The 20,835-nt window shown below is 39.1% G+C and overlaps 2 protein-coding genes across 6 annotated transcripts in view; one reads left to right on the top strand and one right to left on the bottom strand.

The window, feature by feature from the left end:
• The window catches only part of trdmt1 (tRNA aspartic acid methyltransferase 1), a 174,144-nt gene that overhangs the window by 29,697 nt on the left and 123,612 nt on the right, over positions 1-20,835 (top strand). The window lies entirely within an intron of this gene.
• LOC134344425 (type III intermediate filament-like) overlaps positions 1-20,835 on the bottom strand; it is an 88,132-nt gene that overhangs the window by 3,682 nt on the left and 63,615 nt on the right. For all 5 annotated transcript variants that reach the window (XM_063044187.1, XM_063044190.1, XM_063044188.1 and 2 more), the window contains 6 exons: positions 16,716-16,776; positions 11,509-11,604; positions 9,778-9,936; positions 7,947-8,072; positions 2,867-3,087; positions 1,725-1,768 (listed from right to left, as the gene is read on the bottom strand). In XM_063044187.1, coding sequence (XP_062900257.1) covers positions 1,725-1,768; positions 2,867-3,087; positions 7,947-8,072; positions 9,778-9,936; positions 11,509-11,604; positions 16,716-16,776 — 707 coding nt within the window. The remainder of the gene's footprint in view (positions 1-1,724; positions 1,769-2,866; positions 3,088-7,946; positions 8,073-9,777; positions 9,937-11,508; positions 11,605-16,715; positions 16,777-20,835) is intronic.

Raw genomic sequence — 20,835 nt, 5'->3', positions numbered from 1 at the left:
CATTAATATATATTGTAAACAACTGGGGTCCCAGCACTGAGCCTTGCGGTACCCCACTAGTCACTGCCTGCCATTCTGAAAAGGTCCCGTTTATTCCCACTCTTTGCTTCCTATCTGCCAACTAATTCTCTATCCACATCAATACCATACCCCCAATGCTGTGTGCTTTAAGTTTGCACACTAATCTTCTGTGTGGGACCTTGTCAAAAGCCGTTTGAAAATATACCACATCCACTGGTTCTCCCCTATCCACTCTACTGGTTACATCCTCAAAAAATGCTATGAGATTCGTCAGACATGATTTTCCTTTCACAAATCTATGCTGACTTTGTCCGATGATTTCACCGCTTTCCAAATGTGCTGTTATCACATCTTTGATAACTGACTCTAGCATTTTCCCCACCACCGATGTCAGGTTTACCGGTCTATAATTCCCCGGTTTCTCTCTCCCTCATTTTTTAAAAAGCAGGGTTACATTAGCCACCCTCCAATCCTCAGGAACTAATCCAGAATCTAAAGAGTTTTGAAAAATTATCCCTAAAGCATCCACTATTTCTTGGGTTACTTCCTTAAGCACTCTGGAATGCAGACCATCTGGCCCTAGGGATTTAATCTGCCTTTAATCCCTTCAATTTACCTAACACCACTTCCCTACTAACATGTATTTCCCTCAGTTCCTCCATCTCACTAGACCCTCGGTCCCCTACTATTTCCAGAAGATTACTTATGTCCTCCTTAGTGAAGACAGAACCAAAGTAGTTATTCAATTGGTCTGCCATGTCCTTGTTCCCCATGGTCAATTCACCTGTTTCTGACTGTAAGGGACCTACATTTGTCTTAACTAATCTTTTTCTTTTCACATATCTATAAAAGCTTTTACAGTGAGTTTTTATGTTCCCTGCCAGCTTTCTCTCGTAATTTTTTTTCCCTTTCCTAATTAAGCCCTTTGTCTTCCTCTGCTGGACTCTGAATTTCTCCCAGTCCTCAGGTGAGCCACTTTTTCTGGCTAATTTGTATGTTTCTTCTTTGGAATTGATACTATCCCTAATTTCTCTTGTCAGCCACGGGTGCACTACCTTCCCTGGTTTATTCTTTTGCCAAACTGGGATGAACAATTGTTGTAGTTCATCCATGCAATCTTTAAATGATTGCCATTGCATATCCACCGTCAACCCTTTAAGTATCATTTGCCAGTATATCTTAGCTATCTTAGTGTTGTTCTGCCAAACATTGTGGACACACTATGTTGGCACTGGAATATGTGCTGACATTTACGGGTTGTCCCCAGCACATCTTTGGATGTGTTGGTTGTTAATGCAAACAATGCATTTCACTATATGTTAGGATGCATATGTGATAAATAACCTGAATCTTGAGATCTTGAATCTTGGCTGCAATATAGGGCTGCCTCTTTGTGGGATTGGTGTTGCTACAAGAGGACATAACTTCTCCTTCACTCCCGTTTCAGCATTCAGATATGACTGTTTCCCCCCCCCCCCACTGTGTCTCTCTTCTATCTCCAACAGCATGCACTCTTCTTAATGAATCCTCCCATCTCAGTAGGGGAGGCAGTGTAATTTTTCTTTTTTTATTTTATATTAGTAAATTAGACATTGATACTTCAACCAGAGCAATAAACAGTATCTCATATGAACATACCATTGTAAAAACAAATGGCCAAATTTAAACATTTTCTAATCCTTGCAAAAACAGTAATCACTTACCATTCAGGAGCAGAGAAGAAGTAAATGGAGCTGGTATGGAAATCCTATAAAATAAGGTATTTTGTCAGCATGTCTATTATGCCACTGTTTATGTCAATATAAGTAATGACTACCCACTGCGATTTATAATTTAAAATAATCTCATATTATAAAATACTGGATAATAAATACTTTATTTGATTTCTATCAGTGGTCTCTCATAGGAGTGATGATAGTCATGAACACAGCCACATATTTCTGGTCTCAGTGCTTCAGTTCCACAAGAAAAGCAAGACATAAGTTTGGCTTTTCCCACCATTAAAAACAGGTGAAAAAATGCAACTGATCCTCAGTGAAAACATAAAATAGATAAAATAGAATCAACAGCTAATTTAACAGCATTTTTGATATTGTCCATTTTGAAATTTCCAGTTTTGTGTAATTTCCCTCAGAAGCTGAGACATTGGATTGATTGGTACCCAAATTTTAGGCACAGATCATGTAAAGATTGATTAAACTGATGTTTGTGATATTTCTGGGTGAAGTAGTGTCAATCACAAAATTGGATGCAACCCATTTTTGGCATGTGTGATGTTTTTTCAGTGTCTGATGTGTAGTATATAAGATTGTTCAATTAATGGTCATTTCCATACCTAACAATGTAGCAATTTTATCAAATTTGCCTCCAACTTCCACCCTGCCCTTAAATTCTCTCGGTCCTTTTCTGACACCTTTCTTCCCTTTCTTTATCGCTCTGTCTCCATCTCTGGAGACAAAGTGTCTACTGACATCCTTTTTTAACCTACTTACCAATTCCACTGGCTATCTTGACTATACCAGTCCTGAAGAAGGGTCTTGGCCCAAAACATTGACTTTTTCCATAGATGCTGCCTGGCCTCCAGCATTTTGTGTGCGTTGCCTGGTTTTCCAGCATCAGCAGATTTTCTCGTATTTAACTATACCGCTTCCCAGCCTGTCTCCCGTAAAAATGCCATTCTCTTTTTCTCAGTTCTTTTGTCTCTGGTGCATCTGTTCCCTGGATGAGGCTTTCCTTTTCAGGACATCAGAGATGTCCTCCTCCTTCAAAGAATGGGGTATCCCTCCCTCCACCATTGACAGTGGACAATATCAAAAAGCAAGTAAAAAGTACACAGAAGTCTCACCGGTTTTCCTCAGACTCCAGTAATTTCCTGTACGTTGCAATCTCAGCATCTAAAACTGTCTTAACTTTTAGTAAATCCTGATATTCAAACAGACGACGGCTCATCTGTTCACTCAAATTATTGATTTCATCATCACGTTGAGCAATTATTTCTTGGAATTTTTCGGCCTCCTTGCCAAATCGTACTTCCATTTCGTCCTTCTGACGCTCAAGAAGCTCTTTCTGTATTAAGAAAAAATATTTATTTACTTCCATTTTTCTTGTGTCCGTTGTCATATTCTTTCCTTTCCTGGCTCAAAGTTATCTCCTTTCTGGAATCATGTAGCCGTAAAAATGAATTTGCAGAAGTGACTTATCAGTCCATGGCATGCAGTCCCTTCTCTACCTCCAGGTGAATAATAATCTGAAACCACCCAGGCATTTCAAACCCCACCTAGTACCAGTACCCAGATTGGATCTTCATACTTTTGGTCTGCAATGTGTTAGAGTTTAGCCAGTAGTTTTCTGGAGAACCCTCGGTTGGCTTTAATGTGCATGAGAGGATGGTCCGGAATTTTGTACCAATACACTCAGCGAAGTACAGCATTCACTGGAGGTTAGCTGTAGATGCATCTAATCACTAGTTTCACCCTAGACTCACCACTGAGGCCAGGGAATCTAATTTTTCCCTGGTGTCTAGTCTCTTTCCTCTTACATCTGTATCTTTGGATATCCTGCACCATTTCAACGGTTTAGAATTTCCCAGAACCAACCAATTTTTCTTTATTATGGATCAACGATACTCTGCATCTCCACTCCATATCAGTATGGTTTAAAGAGCATGTCCACTTCTTAACCAGATCCCATTCACCTGGATGAAATTGTCCTCACATTGAAAAATTTCTCCTTCATCTCCCTTCACAACCTTCAAAGCAAAGGTATAACTATGAGCACTTGCTTGGACACAAGCTATCCTGTTAGTTTTGTAAGATACATGGAGCAGTCCTTGCTTTGATCCTACTTGGGTCTACTCACTCAATTTGTAGAGTTTGACCTGCTGGGCGTGTCCCACACTCTATTATTAGCAACACCTCACAGACAAAGAAACATAATTACCATCTAACTGCCTCATTTATATTCATATGACTTGGGGTCTCACCCCATCACAGTTGTTCCATTTGCCCTATCCATCCCCCACTGCTTTCTCTGTAATTTAAGATTATTTTATTTTTATTTCCTTTTCCCAGTTCTGAAGTGGAATCTCAAACCTGAAATGTTAATTCTGTTTTCACTTTCCACTGAAACTGACTTGTTGAGTTTCCAGTAAGGTATTTTCAGTTTTTTTTCCCCAATGATTTCATATTTCCAGTTCTGCAGTATTCTGTAATGTTCTAAGTAACAAGTCTAATATATTCATCTTTTGCCATGGCTTGAACATTTAATTGACCATGGCCATTTGAACAAAGGCACTCATGAATTAATTAATTAATTATGTTAAGTTTATCTTTACTTTTAGTTATTATTATGGTTTTTTTAATTAAATGTGATCTTTTTAAATTAATGCAGCATTTTCTATATATTAAATTATTTACTGTTCTTGGTTATTGTTGCTCTTTCCACATGCAGGATACCTGTGTTATTAGGGGCTTGGGGCATAAAAAGCTAATATAGTAGTTGGACTAGCATAGGAAACAAGTTGGGGCGGCAGGGCAGTAAAGTATCCATTTATGTTAATTGAAAGAAGGAGCAGAAATTATATCATGCTTGTTGATGAACAAAGATACAATCTGAATAAAGCTAAGCATTAATAAACTGGTCAACATTCTAAATTGAGTGTATCTCTATATTGGAAATGCACTGAAACATATTCAACATTCTTTGCCCATTTTTAGCAATATTTCATAATGCAGCTTTGCTTTTACCATATTTTAGTAGCTCAGTGCGTGATTTTAAAGACTAGATAAAGTAAAACCAGAGAAGGCTGGAAATGCACAGACAAAGGGTCTTCAACTTGAAGCACTTGCATTGTTTCTTTTCCCACAGATTAGGTCTGACTTACTGCGTATTTCTGGCATCTTCTGTTTTATTTTAGACTTCTAGCATCTGTGTTGTTTTCTTTTTGATTTTCACTTCTGCACAGATACTATCGGCTTGCAATCACCAGATCACAGCATTTTCAATTTATGCTCCATCTACTTGGAGAGTTATTTATACATGTTATTGAGAAAGAAGGGAACCCTCACACTAAAATATTGAGAGGCTTGTTTGGCTATAGCATCAGTGCAAAGACTTTAGCTGGTCAACTGTTGATGATACTCCTCTCACTATTGTTTTCTTAACTCTTCCAATGTCTCCCTATAGGTATCCTGATTGCCTAACATTCAGAACTTGATGAGCAGTTTTTCCCAATACTAAGTATTAGGAAGATTTTTTTAAAAACACACTTAGCAGATCAAACAGCATCTCCAGAGGAAAGGGATGGTTGACTTTTTAGTGACAGAGCACATGCTGCTTGACCCATTGAGTTTCTAGAGCAGTTTATTTTTTTTTGCCTTAGATTCCAGCATCTGCAGTATTGGGAAGATCAATACCATTGCTTTTAGTTCCCACTACAATATATTTTCCCAGCTCGTTCTTTGACAACTATGACACTGACCTAAAGTATTTCTGGACATGGTGTCATGTTAGAGAGTGAGGAGCACATCAGATCCCATTTAGTCAAAAATCACCTCCAAAACAACTATGTCTAGTCTATATGTAACTTTAGGCCAATTAATGTGATAGACTCTTACCTGGCATTTCACTTCAGCCACAATTAAGAAGAAACAATAAATGCTGACATTGCTTATAGCATCAGCGCCCCATGAACAAATAAATGAAAACCTTGAATAAATATATGTGCATTTACAAAAATGCCTCAAACTTTTCTAAAACAGCCAAGCTGAGAAGAATTTTGAAAGAAGCAGCAACAGTTTGCTAAATTTCAAAGTACTAACGAGCTAAATATGTACATCACACAAATTTATAAATTAAAGTACATTAATAAGATATATTCATAGTCACAGTCTTCTAGCACTGAGTCCGTGTCAGCAATCAAGACCTATTTGCACCATTTCTATACTAATCCCAATTTGTTGTCCTCATATTCCCATCACTGTTCCATTCACTTATATATTGGCATATCTTTGGGATATGGCAGGAAACTGGTGAAGCTTAGGATATCAGTACAGTCACAGGAGAGAGTGCAAACTCCACACAGCCAGCTGCTTAGTACAGGATTGAGCTCAGATTGCTCTAACAGTGAGTCAGTGTCTCTATTAGCTGCACCATTATGCTACCCATATCGCATTGTCTGATTACATGCGTACGAGCACATTGTTGGAAGCTAGGGAAGAAACTATAGGGGCCCTGGTGGAGACATCTGCATAACTTGAGCCACAGAGCAGGTACAAAAGACTGGAGGATGACAAAATGCTGGGCTTTATTTACAAAGTGCTGCAAGTACAAGCCAGAAAGCTATAGGCCAGCGAGTCTAGCATCAGTAGTGGGAAAGTTACCGGAGTATTTCTGAAGGACAAGGTGTACCAGCATTTGGAAAGACAGGGACTGATAAGGGATAGACAGCATGGCTTTGAGTGTTGGGGATCATGCCTCACACACTTGACTGAGTGTTTTTTAAGGAGGTAACAAAGATTTCATTGGGCAGGGAATTGAATATAGGAGCTGGGATGTCATGATGCACCTTTGTGTCATTGGTGGGACCATACTGGAGTACTGTGCATATTTCTGGCCACCCTGATATGGGAAGGATGTCATTAAGCTAGAAAAAGGTTCAGAAAAGATTCACAATGATGTTACTTGGATTAGAGGGCTTAAATTACAAAGAGGGATATACAAAATGCTAAAGGAACTCATTGGGTCAGGCAGCATCCATGCAGGAAATAGACAGTTGATATTTTGCATTCGGACTCCTCTTCTGGTCTGTAAAGAAAGAGGGGATATAGCCTCTGCAAAAAAGGATTAGGGAAGGGGTCTAATTGGACAAATGACGCCTCATATTCTGCCTTGGTAGTCTCCGACCTGATGGTATGAATATCAAGTTCAACAGATTCTGTAAGCACTGTCCTCTGTGCCCTCTCCTCTTTCTTTTCCATCATCTTACCAGCATTCATACCCCTTCCTTTTCCCCTCCATATCCTCTTAGCTTTTCCATCAGCTACACATTCCTTCCTCCAGTTCACCTCCTGTCCTCCCCTATATTCCACAGTCTACTGTCTTCTTCTATTAAATTCTATTTTCTTCATCCCTTTATCACTTCCACCTTTCTCCTCTCAGCTTCTTACCTCATTGCCACACCCGCTTCCCCATCTGCTATCTTCACCTCTCTCCTGACTCTACCTATCGCACACAGCTTGTGCTCCACCCCTTTCCCCTACCTTTTTATACTGGTTAAATCCCCTCTTTCTTTCCAGATCTGAAGCAGCGTCTTGACCTGAAATATCGACTATGCATTTCCCTCCATAGATGCTGCCTGACCTGCTGAGATCCTCCAGCATTTTGTGTGTTGCTTCAGATTCCAGCATCTGCAGTCTCTCTTGTGTGTCTGAGTTATAAGGAGAAATTGGACATTTTTTTTCCAGTCCAGAGGCTGTGATTTTTTTACCCCGAAAGCATAGGAGGTTGAATGTGACATTATAGAGGGATATAACATATTGAGAGACATAGCTAAGGTGGATGGCCATAGATTTTTTCCCAATGTAGGGGAACCTAGAAGTAGGGGTCTAGGTTTAAGGTGAGAGGACCCAGATTTAAAAGGGACCAAAGAGGAATCTATCACTTAGAGGACAATGGGTAAATGGAATGATCTGGAAGAGGAAGATGTACGGGTGGGTACAACTAAAATGTTTAAAAGATATTTATACACATGCATAGAAAGAAAAGGTTTAGAAGGTTATAGGTCAAATGTAGGCAAATGGTACTAGCTCAGATAGACATCTTGGTCTGCCTGGAAGTGTTGAGCCAAAAAGATTGTTTCTGTGCTGTGTAACTTTGTGACTCTGTGACATATGGCTGTGTTTTCTATTTATTCCTGTGTTACTTACAGCTCCTTTAAGTGCTTCAACTTCACATTTTAGTGCTTGGGCCTCCCGACGATATTCATTCGCTTCTTGTTTTGCGAGGCGAAGTGTTTCATTGGTGCGGAGAACATTCTGATTCAGATCGGAAATCTGCTTAAAAACAAAATCTTTGAAAGTACAGTTTTTTTCTGCGTATCAGTGCAGTGCTCTTTCTATATTTCCTCGACCAAATGTCTTCTGTGACGTAATGACTAAGTTCACAACAACCATTGCTACTACAGACTAAACTGGATAGCAATTTCTAGCGTTCTTCACTTTATTAGACTGAAGAATCTGCACTGGGCCAAGTGGTGGCCAAGTCAGAAGGTTTAACCTGAAAGTATAAATTATACCTAAATCATGCACAAAATGCAAAATAGACAAAAATAGAGAAGGAATTATTAGCTGGAGAGAAAGATAAAATAAACAAAATAAGGAAAGATAACTTCAATACTTATTTATTTTGTGCGCTCATACACACAAAGGATCCAGAAAATGCAGTCTGAATTACTCAGATGGTCCACAATTTGCAGCATGGCAGCTTCTTGCTGATTGATTGGGCGTTGAATTCATTGAGCTCATCAAATAGTTAGGGTCAGTGAAGTCAACAGTAAGTGAATTTTCAGCAGTGTGTTAAATCAAAATTAGTATTAACCAGCTGGTGTGACACAGAAAAAGGGGGTTGTCATTCTTTTATCATATAATTAGTGCTGAAGGTATTAAGAAAAATGAATATTAAAATCATCTCCTCTCTAAAGTGATCTCCATATCTTGCTGTTCCCTTATTCATTCACTTTCTCTTTGTATTTCTTTGCAAGTGCTTTTCTTTGGAACTGCCACAGTAGTGTAGTAGTTAGCATGACACCATTAAAGCTCGAGGCATTGGACTTTGCAGTTGAATTCGGGCACCATTTGTAAGGAGTTTGTATGTCCTCCCCGTGACTACATGGGTTTACTTTGGGTGCTCCAGTTTATTCCCACAGTGCAAAGATATACCAGTTAGTTGGTTAATTGGTCATTGTAAATTGTCCTGTGATTAGGCTGGGGTTAAATAGATGTGTTAGGCCAGAAGGGGCTTTTTCACACTGTATCTCTAAATAAATACAAAATGAGAGGTGATGCACTTTGATGGAATTGAGGAGAGATTGAATGCTGTACAAAAATACCTGGGTGTCTTTGTCAGATTCAGGATCAGTTTTATTGTCACTGTCTTACATCATGACATTTATTGTTTTGCGGCAGCAGTACAGTGCAAGGCATAAAAATTACTGTATGTTACAATGAGAAAAAAATCACTGAGAGGTGACAGCAAACAATTAGGAAGGCAAATAGTATATCATTCCTGTTTTCAATCCCTTTGGATTTTAGGTATTAGATTAATTATAATTTGTCTGTTTTGGTTGAGTTCTACCTCACTTTCTAGCTTTCAAAGATGTATATTATTCCACTTTTATCTAGAAATGTTTGTTTTTTAACCAATCATTATAATTCCAATAACAGCATTTGACAGCTTACAGCATCATTTGTTGAAAAATATTTTTCCTGACATTTCTACCAACATGAGTTATGATTCGTAATGCTATTTCCTTGGATCTGCATTATCTATTCCTCCCATTGATCATTGCTCCTTTCAAGGGTCTTTGGTAAGAACAAGCTCCATTCAGTGAACACCTTAAAATCATATTCCAGACTGGTAACTTTTGCTGGACAACTGCGTTCCAAAAATATTTCCTCATCTATGATATTTCAAACATGGTATTTGAAACACACAGGATTAGAATAATAAATGATGAAGGAAAACAAGTTGAAAATGTACCTTAGACTTGTACCAATCCTCAGTTTCAGAAATATTCTTTGCAGCAAGTTTATCAAATTGAGACCGAGCTTCATGAAGAGCCATAGAAAGATCAGGAGCAGCAAAGTCTTTTTCTATTTTGGTTTGTTGTTGTTCTTGAACTTGTAGCTCATTAAGTTCCTGAAGAAGAAAAAATCACTTGGACTCATCACTTCGTATAATTTTAGGCTTAATTTAGTCTGTACTCTCTGACAAGCGCTAACAGTCCCAAGACTACTTGCTATCATTTTTATGAATAAGTGTCACAAATGTGGCATCAGAATATGAAAACTGGAATCCCAAACTTCCTAGCTGCTCTTCACTGGGGTTTGCATAATGCACTCCAATGATTGAGTCTGCATGGAGTACAATAACAAAGCACATGTACGCTTTCGTATCCCACCAATTTCACTGTGGAAATCTGCCCATTAAACCTGTCATAAACAGTATTTTTTATTTTTCAATGAAGTGGGACAAATGTGAAGAGACCAGGTAAATGTAAACCTACTTGCATTTTTAAATCAATCAACTTTTATTTATTTAAACAAGGAAAAATATTTTTTAAATTTTCATATTTAGAAAACAAAACATTGAATGATTTTTCATCACTAGAGATTCTGCAGATGCTGAAAATCTTGAGCAACACGCACAAAATGCTGGAGGAACTCAGGAAATTAGGCAGTATCTTTAGAAGGGAATAAACAGCCGGGCAAAGACTCTTCATCAGAAGTGGAAAGGAAGGGTCAGAAGCCAGAATAAGAAGGTGGGGGAGGGGCTGTTCATGTCCTCTTCTATGATGAAGCCAAACTCAGGGTGGTTGAGGCTTATATTCTGTCTTGGTAGTCTCTAACTTGATGGCATGAACATCGATTTCACTAACTTCTGGTAGTTTCTTCCCCTTTCTCCTTCTCTCTTTTTCCATTCTCCATTCTGATACCCTTTTACCCCTTCTCTTCTCCTCACATGCTATCTCTGCCGCCCACCTCCTCCCCAACCTTCCTCCAGAATCTTGCAATGATTTTTGATAGTTTCTGAGTTTTTAATGTCTTAGAATGTCAGAAAGGATAGTGATAAATGTTAAAAGACCGTCAAAATATTTTTGTTCAGCTGTTCCGACTGAGCTTCTTTTAGGTTGATTACGTGACAGTGTTACATTGTTCAAGTCCCATTTAGGACCTTGATGGCTTTGGAAAGACAGTCAGTAGCAGTACATGCACAACAGGGAGGTATGCATTTGCTATATAGTGCAGTGGCTACTGAGAACTGCTTGTGACTAAAAGCAGATATGACTTTTGGTCATTTTCTTATGTATAATTCCCTCCAAACAGGAATATAGACTTTAGATGGACTTGTATTAATCAGATGTAGATGTGACACAGACGTACAATCTTAGACAAGAATCATTTGCATTTTGTAGTAATGATGTATGTGATGATTTTACTGTTGTTGGACCCACTTTACAGTAGAAAGAGGCCAGATTTAGTAGATAGGGACAAATCCATAATCTTAAAGCGATTGAGTAGTCCATGGTGTACTCAACTATTACTGTTTTGGTTTCAAGAACCAAGAATAATCTTTTCATTCCCCATCCTCACTCTCTACCACCCATCCCCATAGTCCTTACTATTGTTTTTGAGCAATTTGTTAAAGTATGTTAAACTGAATACAGAAGGATATAAACTGAAGGAATTTTAAATGGCAATGAGTCCTTACTTCTTCATGAAGTTTCTTTAAGAAGTTTATTTCATCTTGCAGTGCATTAACTTTCTGTTGCAGATCCGCACAGTTCAGAGCAGCTTCATCGACATCCTGTTGGACAGATAAACATTATTTTCACAGACCCTTCCCTAAACTCTACTGATAGCTTTTCTGAAGCTGGGCATAGTGTCCTCAGTAGGGAGTCCTCCCCTCATGACCAAATAGTACTCCTAAACCATTATACAATGCAATCGTCTTAAGCCAGAAAAAAATATAAAGTGAAAAGCATTCTAAAGAGAGGAAACCAGTGATGCCCAGATAGACATTAGTTATTCATACAGCAGTCCATCCTGATCACCACCTGACACATACATATATTTATAAAATACCTTGCTTCAGTTCTGTGTATGAAATGAAACAGGCTCATAGAAAACTACAGCTCTTTGGCCCATCTAGTCAATGCTGAACCATTAGTCTGCCTCGTCCCATTGACCTGCACCCGGACTGTAGCCCTCCAAATCCCTCCCATCCATGCACCTATCCAGCTCATTCCACACTCTCACCACACACTCAGTGAAAAAATGCTCCCTTATGTTCCCTTTAAACATTTCACCTTTCACCCTTAACCTATAACTTCTAGTGACAGTCTCACCTAACCTCAGTGAAAAAAGCCTGATTGCATTGACCCTATCTATGCCCCTTCATAATTTTGTATACCTCTATCAAATCTCCCCTCAATCTTCTACATTCTAGGGAATAAAGTCTGAACCTGTTCAACCTTTCCCTGTAACTCAGGTCTTTAAGTCCCTGCAAAATTCTTGCAAATTTTGTCTGCATTCTTTCAATTTTATTTACATCTTTCCTGTAGGTAGACCAAAACTGCACACAATACTCCAAATTAGGCCTCACTAACATCTTACAATTTCAACATTGCGTCCCAACACCTGTACTCAATAAATTGATTTATGTAGGCTAATGTGCCAAAAGCTTTCCTTCCGACCCTGTCTACCTGTGACACCACTATCATGGAATTATGGACCTGTATTCCCAGATCCCTTTGTTCTATTGCACTTCTTGTTTCAGATTTGAAACATTTGTGGCTGTGCAACCGTGCTAAACCCAAGATCATTTTTCAATGAGACCATAAAACTTGCCCTTTGTCTTTTCACATCTTTAAGATAGATTACTCACCAAGACAATAACTGTATTTTTTATTGTCACCAAAAATAAGAGAAAGTGGATCAAGATTGCACCTAATGATTTCAATGGTTTTTATGTCCACAACTTCTAGTTAAGGGATAGGAAGCAGGATGTGATTGACAATTCAGATGGTTTAAACTGTAAATTTTGTTTTAACTTGGGGTAATTGTTTGTAGTTGAGATGAGTGGGGTCAGGATGATAACAATCCAATCTGGTTGGGATGCTGGATTGTGGAACAAGATAATGATTACAGTGGTCAACTGTATTTGAAGATGATGTTCCACAGTCTCTTCTAAATGATGGATTGAAATAGGTCATCTGTGTTGAAATCTAGAACATTGGAACACCAACACCTGCATTTTCCCCTCCAGTACTGATTTAGAAATGTATTGCTGATCTTATATCATTCTAGTGTCTGAACCTTGGATCTCCAGTCAGAGTGCCTTCACAACAAGGGACTACAGTGATTCAAGATAGCTCCTCACCATCATCCTCTGTAAGTCAGATCAGGATGATCAACGATTACCGGCCAAGCAAGCAACTCTTTGAGCCCACAACATGAAAACCTGTTTAAAAAAAAAAGTTGTCTAGTATTGGAGCTGGAAGGTATAATTCTCTGAGAATAACTATGCCATATGTTTTCACATGGCCTTGAAGACCTCCTGCAATTTAGGTCAGTGAGGCTTGTAGCATCACCAGGTCTAGCCGTTGCTTTAGCTTGCATCAATCCAGTGAATTCAGTCATTGGCGCAACTCTGTGGTTTGCTTGCTCATCTCACTGGCAGTTAAGGGTCAATCACATGGTCGTCAGTTGGAGTGATGACTCCAGATTTCTTTCCTTAAAGCATATTAGGAATGGAATGTATATCAATGACAATTCAGTAATTGCTAATACATTATTTTTATTTAAGAACAATTTAAATCCCCTAAAGGTCAAAATGTGGTTTGAACTTTGGTTTCCCTATCACTAGAGTAGTCCTTTGAATTTCTAGCCTTCTAATTTATTACATCCAGTGCACAGTACTGAATGAACTAACAGCCAGTCCTGAATCGACAGCTACAAACCTAATGCACTACCATCAACATCCATTAAACTACATTGCACACATGCAACAGCAGTTGCCTGTTTTATCCAGAATCTGTTTATTTGAAGGCACATTGAGTAGGGATTCTGTTCATAACTAAGTTAATTTTTCAATGTGATTGTCTTTTTATTGTGTGCAAATTCTAGGTCAATCCAGTACATCATTATCTTTCTTTCATTCATTTATGAAGATCCAGGAAGGTATGCACTAATTTAAAGTAACAATGTGCTTTCTTAAATAAAAGAACTTGTAGAAAGTCCGGCAGTATTTATGTTGTGATTTTATTCATAGTCATAGTCATAATCATATTTTACTGATCCTGGGGGGAAATGGTTTTCGTTACAGTTGCACCATAGATAATTAAATAGTAATAAAACCATAAATAGTTAAATAGCAATATGTAAATTATGCCAGGAAATAAGTCCAGGACCAGCCTATTGGCTCAGGGTGTCTGACCCTCCAAGAAGGGAGTTGTAAAGTTTGATGGCCACAGGCAGGAATGACTTCCTATGACGCTCTGTGTTGCATCTCGGTGGAATGAGTCTCTGGCTGAATGTACTCCTGTGCCCAACCAATACATTATGTAGTGGATGGGAGACATTGTCCAAGATGACATGCAGCTTGGACAGCATCCTCTTTTCAGACACCACCGTCAGAGAGTCCATGTTCCCACGTTGGCAAACTAGTTTCTCATTTCTACATTGAAGCATTTGCAACAACATAGAGTGAGAAATTGTCATATACTACAAATTCTTAAAAAGGATACACAGCCAACATAGCACAGGTCACATTTGTAGTATTCTTTTCTAGAGTTTAGCTTTTTCTCAGATCAGCCCTGCCAAGTCAATTGGACACTGAATGGTAAATGTGCTCCTCTCTCTTCTTCGCCCTCTAACTGTGGACCCCTTCACTCAGTCTGTGTGCAGCACACTTTCAGTCACGATGTAGCTCTCTCTGTTAGTTGTGCTTCATGGACTTCTGCTCTCACATTTTCCACCCACCTGCAATCCAGAATCATATAAATATTTTCCTTGTCCTCACCTTCTATCCTTCCAGCTTCCATTTACAACCATTTCTAACATCTTAAGCTTGATGACACTACCAAATACTATATATCTTGCCCTCCTCTGCCAGTGTAGAAGAGTTCACTCCCTCCATGACACTTTGGCCCAGCATTCAATCACTTCAATATTCTACTCTTCTTTGTTTCTCCATCAGAGAATGTTGTCTGGCCTGAAGACTATTTCCAGGATTTTCTCCTTATTTCTTTTTTTTTTTGGAAGTGTTAATGCTTTTTCTGTCTCTTTGATCTCAATCAGAAATTGGCAACAGTTAATTACTTCACCCTTTTCTGCCTGTGCAATGAGCTGCACAATCTGATGAAAACAGTAATGTGCTAAAAGATGTCATGAATATTGCAGTCATAAATATAATAAACAAATTGGCTTGGTAATGGGAGACTGAGAGCGTGGTGCAGGGTGCTTTTCTGATTTCTGAAGTCTGACCAGTGATTTATTGCAGGCAACAGTGCTGGAACTCTTTTTGCATCTGATATACAATATATTAGTAACTTTGATGTGAATGTAGGAGATTTATTAGTAAGTTTGCAGATGATACAAAAAATGATAGTGTTGTGGATTGTAAGGAAGGTTGCCTAAGCTTACATCAAGAAAGAAATTAGAATTTTATCTGTATGAACATCAGTTCCACAACCCTGCTGGAGTTGTCCGTAACGTTAAGTGGCTTTTCCATGGTCTGTTTTGGGTTCTTGAAATACGTTGCTCTATTTCTCAACTGATGTAACTCAGTTGGTGTAAAACACTTGAATTTAGATTGTGTGTATATCTTTCAGCCCATGCTTGTCTCTCTCAACTTCTTCAAGAGTTTGTATGCAAAAATGGATTATTTCTTAGTGTCAAGTATAGTACTGCTCCAATAAATGTGAGGTATGAACATAGTCTTTTCACCAAGTGATAGTCTGGAAAAATATTATATAAATGTTGTCATCTTTACAGTCTATCCACCCTGGTGTATAGAGTTAAAAGCTGGATTTTCTTCGGCAATAGTAGTCTAGACTTTACTCAAGAGCTGCGTGTTTTAGTTTGTCCTACTAGTTATATATTTTGTAGCAAATATTGATATCTCTAAAACATCTCTCTATGGAGTACTGTGTTCAATTCTGGTCACCTCACTACAGGAAGGATGGGGATACTATAGAGAGAGTGCAGAGAAAATTTACAAGGATGTTGCCTGGATTGGAGAGCGTGCTTTATGAGAATAGGTTGAATGTACGGAGGATGAGAGGTGACAAGATAGTGTTGTCTAAGATGCTGAGAGGCATTGATCGTATGGATAGCCAGAGGCTTTTTCCCAGGGCTGAAATGGCTAACATGAGGAGGCAGTAGTTTTATGGTGCTTGGAAATAAGTACGGGGTGGATGTCAGGGGTAAGTTTTTCACACAGAGTAGTGGGTGTGTGGAATGCAGTGCTGGTGGCGGTGGTGGAAACGGATACAATAGGGTCTCTTAAGAGCCTTTTAGATAGGGACATGGAGTTTAGAACAATAGAGAGCGATATGCTAGGAAAATTCTAGGCAGTTCCTAGAGTAGGTTGCATGGTTGAGAAGACATTGTGGGCCAAAGGACCTGTAATGTGCTGTAGATGTCTGTTCTATGTTCTGCCTCAGAGCAGACCCTGACAAAATTCAAAAGATCATAGTTTCAACTCAATAACAAGCAAACAATAGGTACCATAATATGTGGTTAGAATTATCTTTAATATCATTTCTTTTCAGTACTTAGGCAAAGTTTGTATGGTTGCTACTTTAATGGAGTTATTAACCTTTTAATGACTTCAGTAAATTATTGCATATTAATCAGTATGCTAACAAAAAAGTTTCAAAGCAGAATGATATTTGTCTTCCCAAATGTTCTTACCTCTCTAAAATCTGACAGGTTATTTTCAGCTTCCTCACGTTGTTGTATTTCAATCTGCAGCCTGGATAGGATAATTCAGAAAATGGGTTAAACAGCCAAAATTAACTTACCAACCACCATGAAATAGTTGCAATGTCCATTCATACTTCATGAAACAGACTCATAGAAAACTACAGCACAAAAACAGGCCTTTAGGCCAATCCAGTCTGTGCCAAACTATTTACCATGGACCTGCACCCAGACCATTGCCCTCCATCCACTTTCCATCAATGTATCTATCCAAACTTCTCTTGAATATTGAAATCAAAATCACATTTACCACTTGCACTGGCAGCCAATTAAACACCCTCGCCACCCTCCAAGTGAAGAATCCCCTCATGTTTGCCTTAAACATTTCACCTTTCACTCTTAACCCATGACCTCTAGTTGTAGTCTCACCCAACCTCAATGGAAAAAGCCTGGTTTCATTTACTGTATCTATACTCCTCATGATTTTGTATGCCTCTATCAAATCTCCCTTCAATCTTCTACATTCAATGGAATAAAGTTCTAACCTATTCAATCTTTCCTTATAAACTCAGGTCCTCTAGTCCCGGCAACATCCTTGTAAATATTCACTAATGTTTTACACAACTTAAACAGAACTCCTGTACTCAATACTGTGATCTATGAAGGTCAATGTGTCAAAAGCTTTCTTTATGATTCTATCTACCTGTGTCACCACTTTCAATGAATTATGGACCTAAATTCCCATTTCCATCTGTTGTACTGCATTCCTTGGTGCCCTACTGTTTGCTGTGTAAGACCTACCCTGGTTGGTCCTCCCAACATGCAACACCTCACAGTTTTCTGCAATAAATTCCATCTGCTACTTTTCAGCCAATTTTTCCAACTGGTCCAGATCCTGCTGCAAGCTTAGATAATCTTCTTCTCTGCCAAATACACCTCCAATCTTGGTGTCATCCGCAAATTTCCTGATCCAGTTAACCACACTATCACCCAGATCGTTGATATAGATGACAAACAACAAAGAACCCAGTACTGATCCTTTTGGCACTCCACTAGCCACAGGCCTCCAGACAGAGAGGCAACCATCTACTACCACTCTCTGGCTTCTCCCAGAAAGCCAGTGTCTTATCCAATTTACTGACTCGTCTTGAATTCCAAGTGACTGAAACTTCTTGACCACCTCTCATGCGGGACCTTATCAAATGCCATGCTGAAGTCCATGGAAACAACAGCCACAGCCTTGTCTTCATTGACTTCCCTGGTAACATCCTCGAAAAACTCCATAAGATTTGTTTTGCAAAGCCTACCATGCAGAAAGCCATGCTGACTATACTTAATCAATCCCTGTCTATCCAAATACTCATATATCCAGTCTCTTAGAATACCCTCCAGTAACTTTCCCACCACTGTTGTCAGGCTCACCAGCCTATAATTTCCTGGTTTATCCTTAGAGCATTTCTTAAACAGCAAAACAGTATTAGCTATCCACCAATCCTCCAGTACCTCACCTGTCACTAAGGATGATTTAAATATCTCTGCTAGGGCTGCCCCCATAGGGTATGAAGGAACACCTTGTCAGGCCCTGGGGATTTGTCCACCCTGATTTGCTTCAAGACAGCAAACACCTCCTCCTCTGTAAACTGTATGGGGTCCATAACCTTTGCCTCACTTCTATAGACTCTTGTGTTCGTCTCCTGAGTAAATAAATTAAACTTCCAGTTTCAATGGCCTTAATAGTACAGACTGGATGGTGTTTCTCAGTTACTATTAGAGTGCTATAGTTTGTCTCCATATGGAGTTTGCACATTTCTCCCTGTGACCATGTGGATTTTATCCAGCTGCTCCAGTTTCTGGACATATCGCAAAGATGTGTGTGTTGGCAGGTTATTTTGCCACAATAAGTTGCCCCTGGTGTGTAAGTGAATGGTAGAATATGATGTCAGTTGATAAGAGAGTGAGGGGAATAAAAAATGGGTAATGTAGTATTAGTGTAGGTAAATGGTTGATGGTCAGCATGGACTCCTGAGCTATGGGGCCTGTTTCCATATTGTATCTTTCTATCACAGTGTGACCTTACCTTGTCAGTTTACACTCCAGAGCTAAAGGGCCTGTTTCCATATTGTATCTTTCTATCACAGTATGACCTTACCTTGTCAGTGTATTTATGGTCATTTAGATTTTATATATGTTTGCTGGAAATGCTTGATGAAAGTACAAAAAGAGCAATTGTGCTTCAGTAAATTGTAGGATTAATATAGCGGTGAGGTGAGGTCCTCCGTCTGTCAAAGTTGACCATGGATATTGTGACCTAGCTGTCTAGATACACAAGCCTGGGCTGTACGATATGGAGAGCAAGCTGTTGCCCATGTAGCAAGCTCCCACTTCACCATTGCAACTGATGATCCCAAAGGAATAGTAGAGATCAATACAGTTTGGTACCAGCAGCATCGCAGGAATTGCCAGTCAGAGTTGAACTCAATGTACAACTGCCTTAGGGACTTAAGCTCCGGATTTTTCCCTTGGGGGTTTACTCCTGAAGTTTCTCCATGAGTTGGTACAGCTGCAAGGCAGCGGAGGTTTAAGATCAGAGTTGTCCTTCTCCCAGATGAGCTGCCAACCATGGGTGAAGAGCCCCATCTGCCTGAAGTGACTGGTTTTAAGGCGCCAGTAACCCGCCTTTGCCCCTTCTCCTGTCAGTAGAAACGGTTCCACCAGGCTGAGTAGCTAACCACAGGTGAAGGCCAGGAGCTGGACTTGGTTGTCAGAGGCCACTTGAGGCGCACAACATTGAGAGCTTTTAATAGGTAGTGGGAGCTCGTCCCTAGTACCACCCCACCGCTATAACAATCTTAAGGAACTAATATAGTAATAAATTATATTACAGGATGGAAAAGTAAACAGAGGAATAATGAATAAGGCATTTGAATTAGAATGGATGAATTCTAAAGAAGTGTAGTGAAGGAAAGAGATAGGATTAAGACAAGGAAAATAGGGCAGAAAATAAAAATAGAAAAGAAAAGTAAGGAAATAAAGCTTTAATTTTACATTTTTAAAATATCATGCTTCAGGAATGAAACACCATATTTGGACTCATTCATTGGCAATCAACCTCCTTTCTTTAGGCAGTGACTAACGATGATCAAATCATTTTCCTGTTAGTCCCTGAAACTTATCAGAAGATAAGGCAGCTTCATCAAAATCATGGATTGGTTAAATGTAAGACATCGCTTTCACAAATTCTCTTATTGAGTGAAGAAACTTGCAATTCACAGTTTATTTTTTCTTTGTTGCAAATTACAGCTAATTTATACATGCATTGGTACATATTACATTTCAGCAAATCTGGCTCATTATATTTTCATAATATGAAAAAATTATGGAAACTTATTTTAGGTTTAGTGATACAAAATGGTTGAAGTTATTTTTATCTAGTTTGAGATGAATGATGTGATAGAATTCATTCAAATGCAAAAGAAGTATTTTAGATGGTGGAAAAATAAAACAGAAGCATGTTTGCAGAGTTCACTCACATTAAATGAGATGAACAAGTTTCAATTTCAGGACAACACTATTTAACCAACCAATTCCCTTCCACTGCTACCTTCTTCCGTCAGGCAGAACTGGTCCTCGCCCTGAACAGTATTTCCTGTGGCTCCTTCTCCTTTGTCCAAACTCAATGGATAGCTATGGAAACTGGCATGGGCCCAAGCTATGCCTGCTTCTTTGTCGGCTATGTAGAACAGTCTATGTTTAAAGCCTTCCCCGGTTATACTCCCACCTCTTCCTCCACTGCATCGACGATGGCTTCAGCACTGCTTCATGCAGCCATGCTGAGCTCGTCAATTTTATCAACTTTACCCTTAACTTACACCCTGCTCTTGAATTCACTTGGTCCATCTGATACCTCCCTCCTCTGTCCTGATATCTGTCTCCATCTCTGGAAACAAACTGCCAACTGACATCTTTTACAAACCTACTGATTCATATGGTTATCTTGACACCCCGTCTACTCTAAAAATGCTATTTCCTTTTCTCAGTTCCTTTGCCTCCACCGCATCGGTTTCCGTTCCAGGTTATCAGAGATGTCCTCCTTTAAAGAACGGGTTCCCCT

This window comes from Mobula hypostoma, chromosome 3, assembly GCF_963921235.1.
Source record: "Mobula hypostoma chromosome 3, sMobHyp1.1, whole genome shotgun sequence".
NCBI classification, from domain to species: Eukaryota; Metazoa; Chordata; class Chondrichthyes; order Myliobatiformes; family Myliobatidae; genus Mobula; species Mobula hypostoma.
This window is presented reverse-complemented; position numbering and strand designations above follow the sequence as displayed.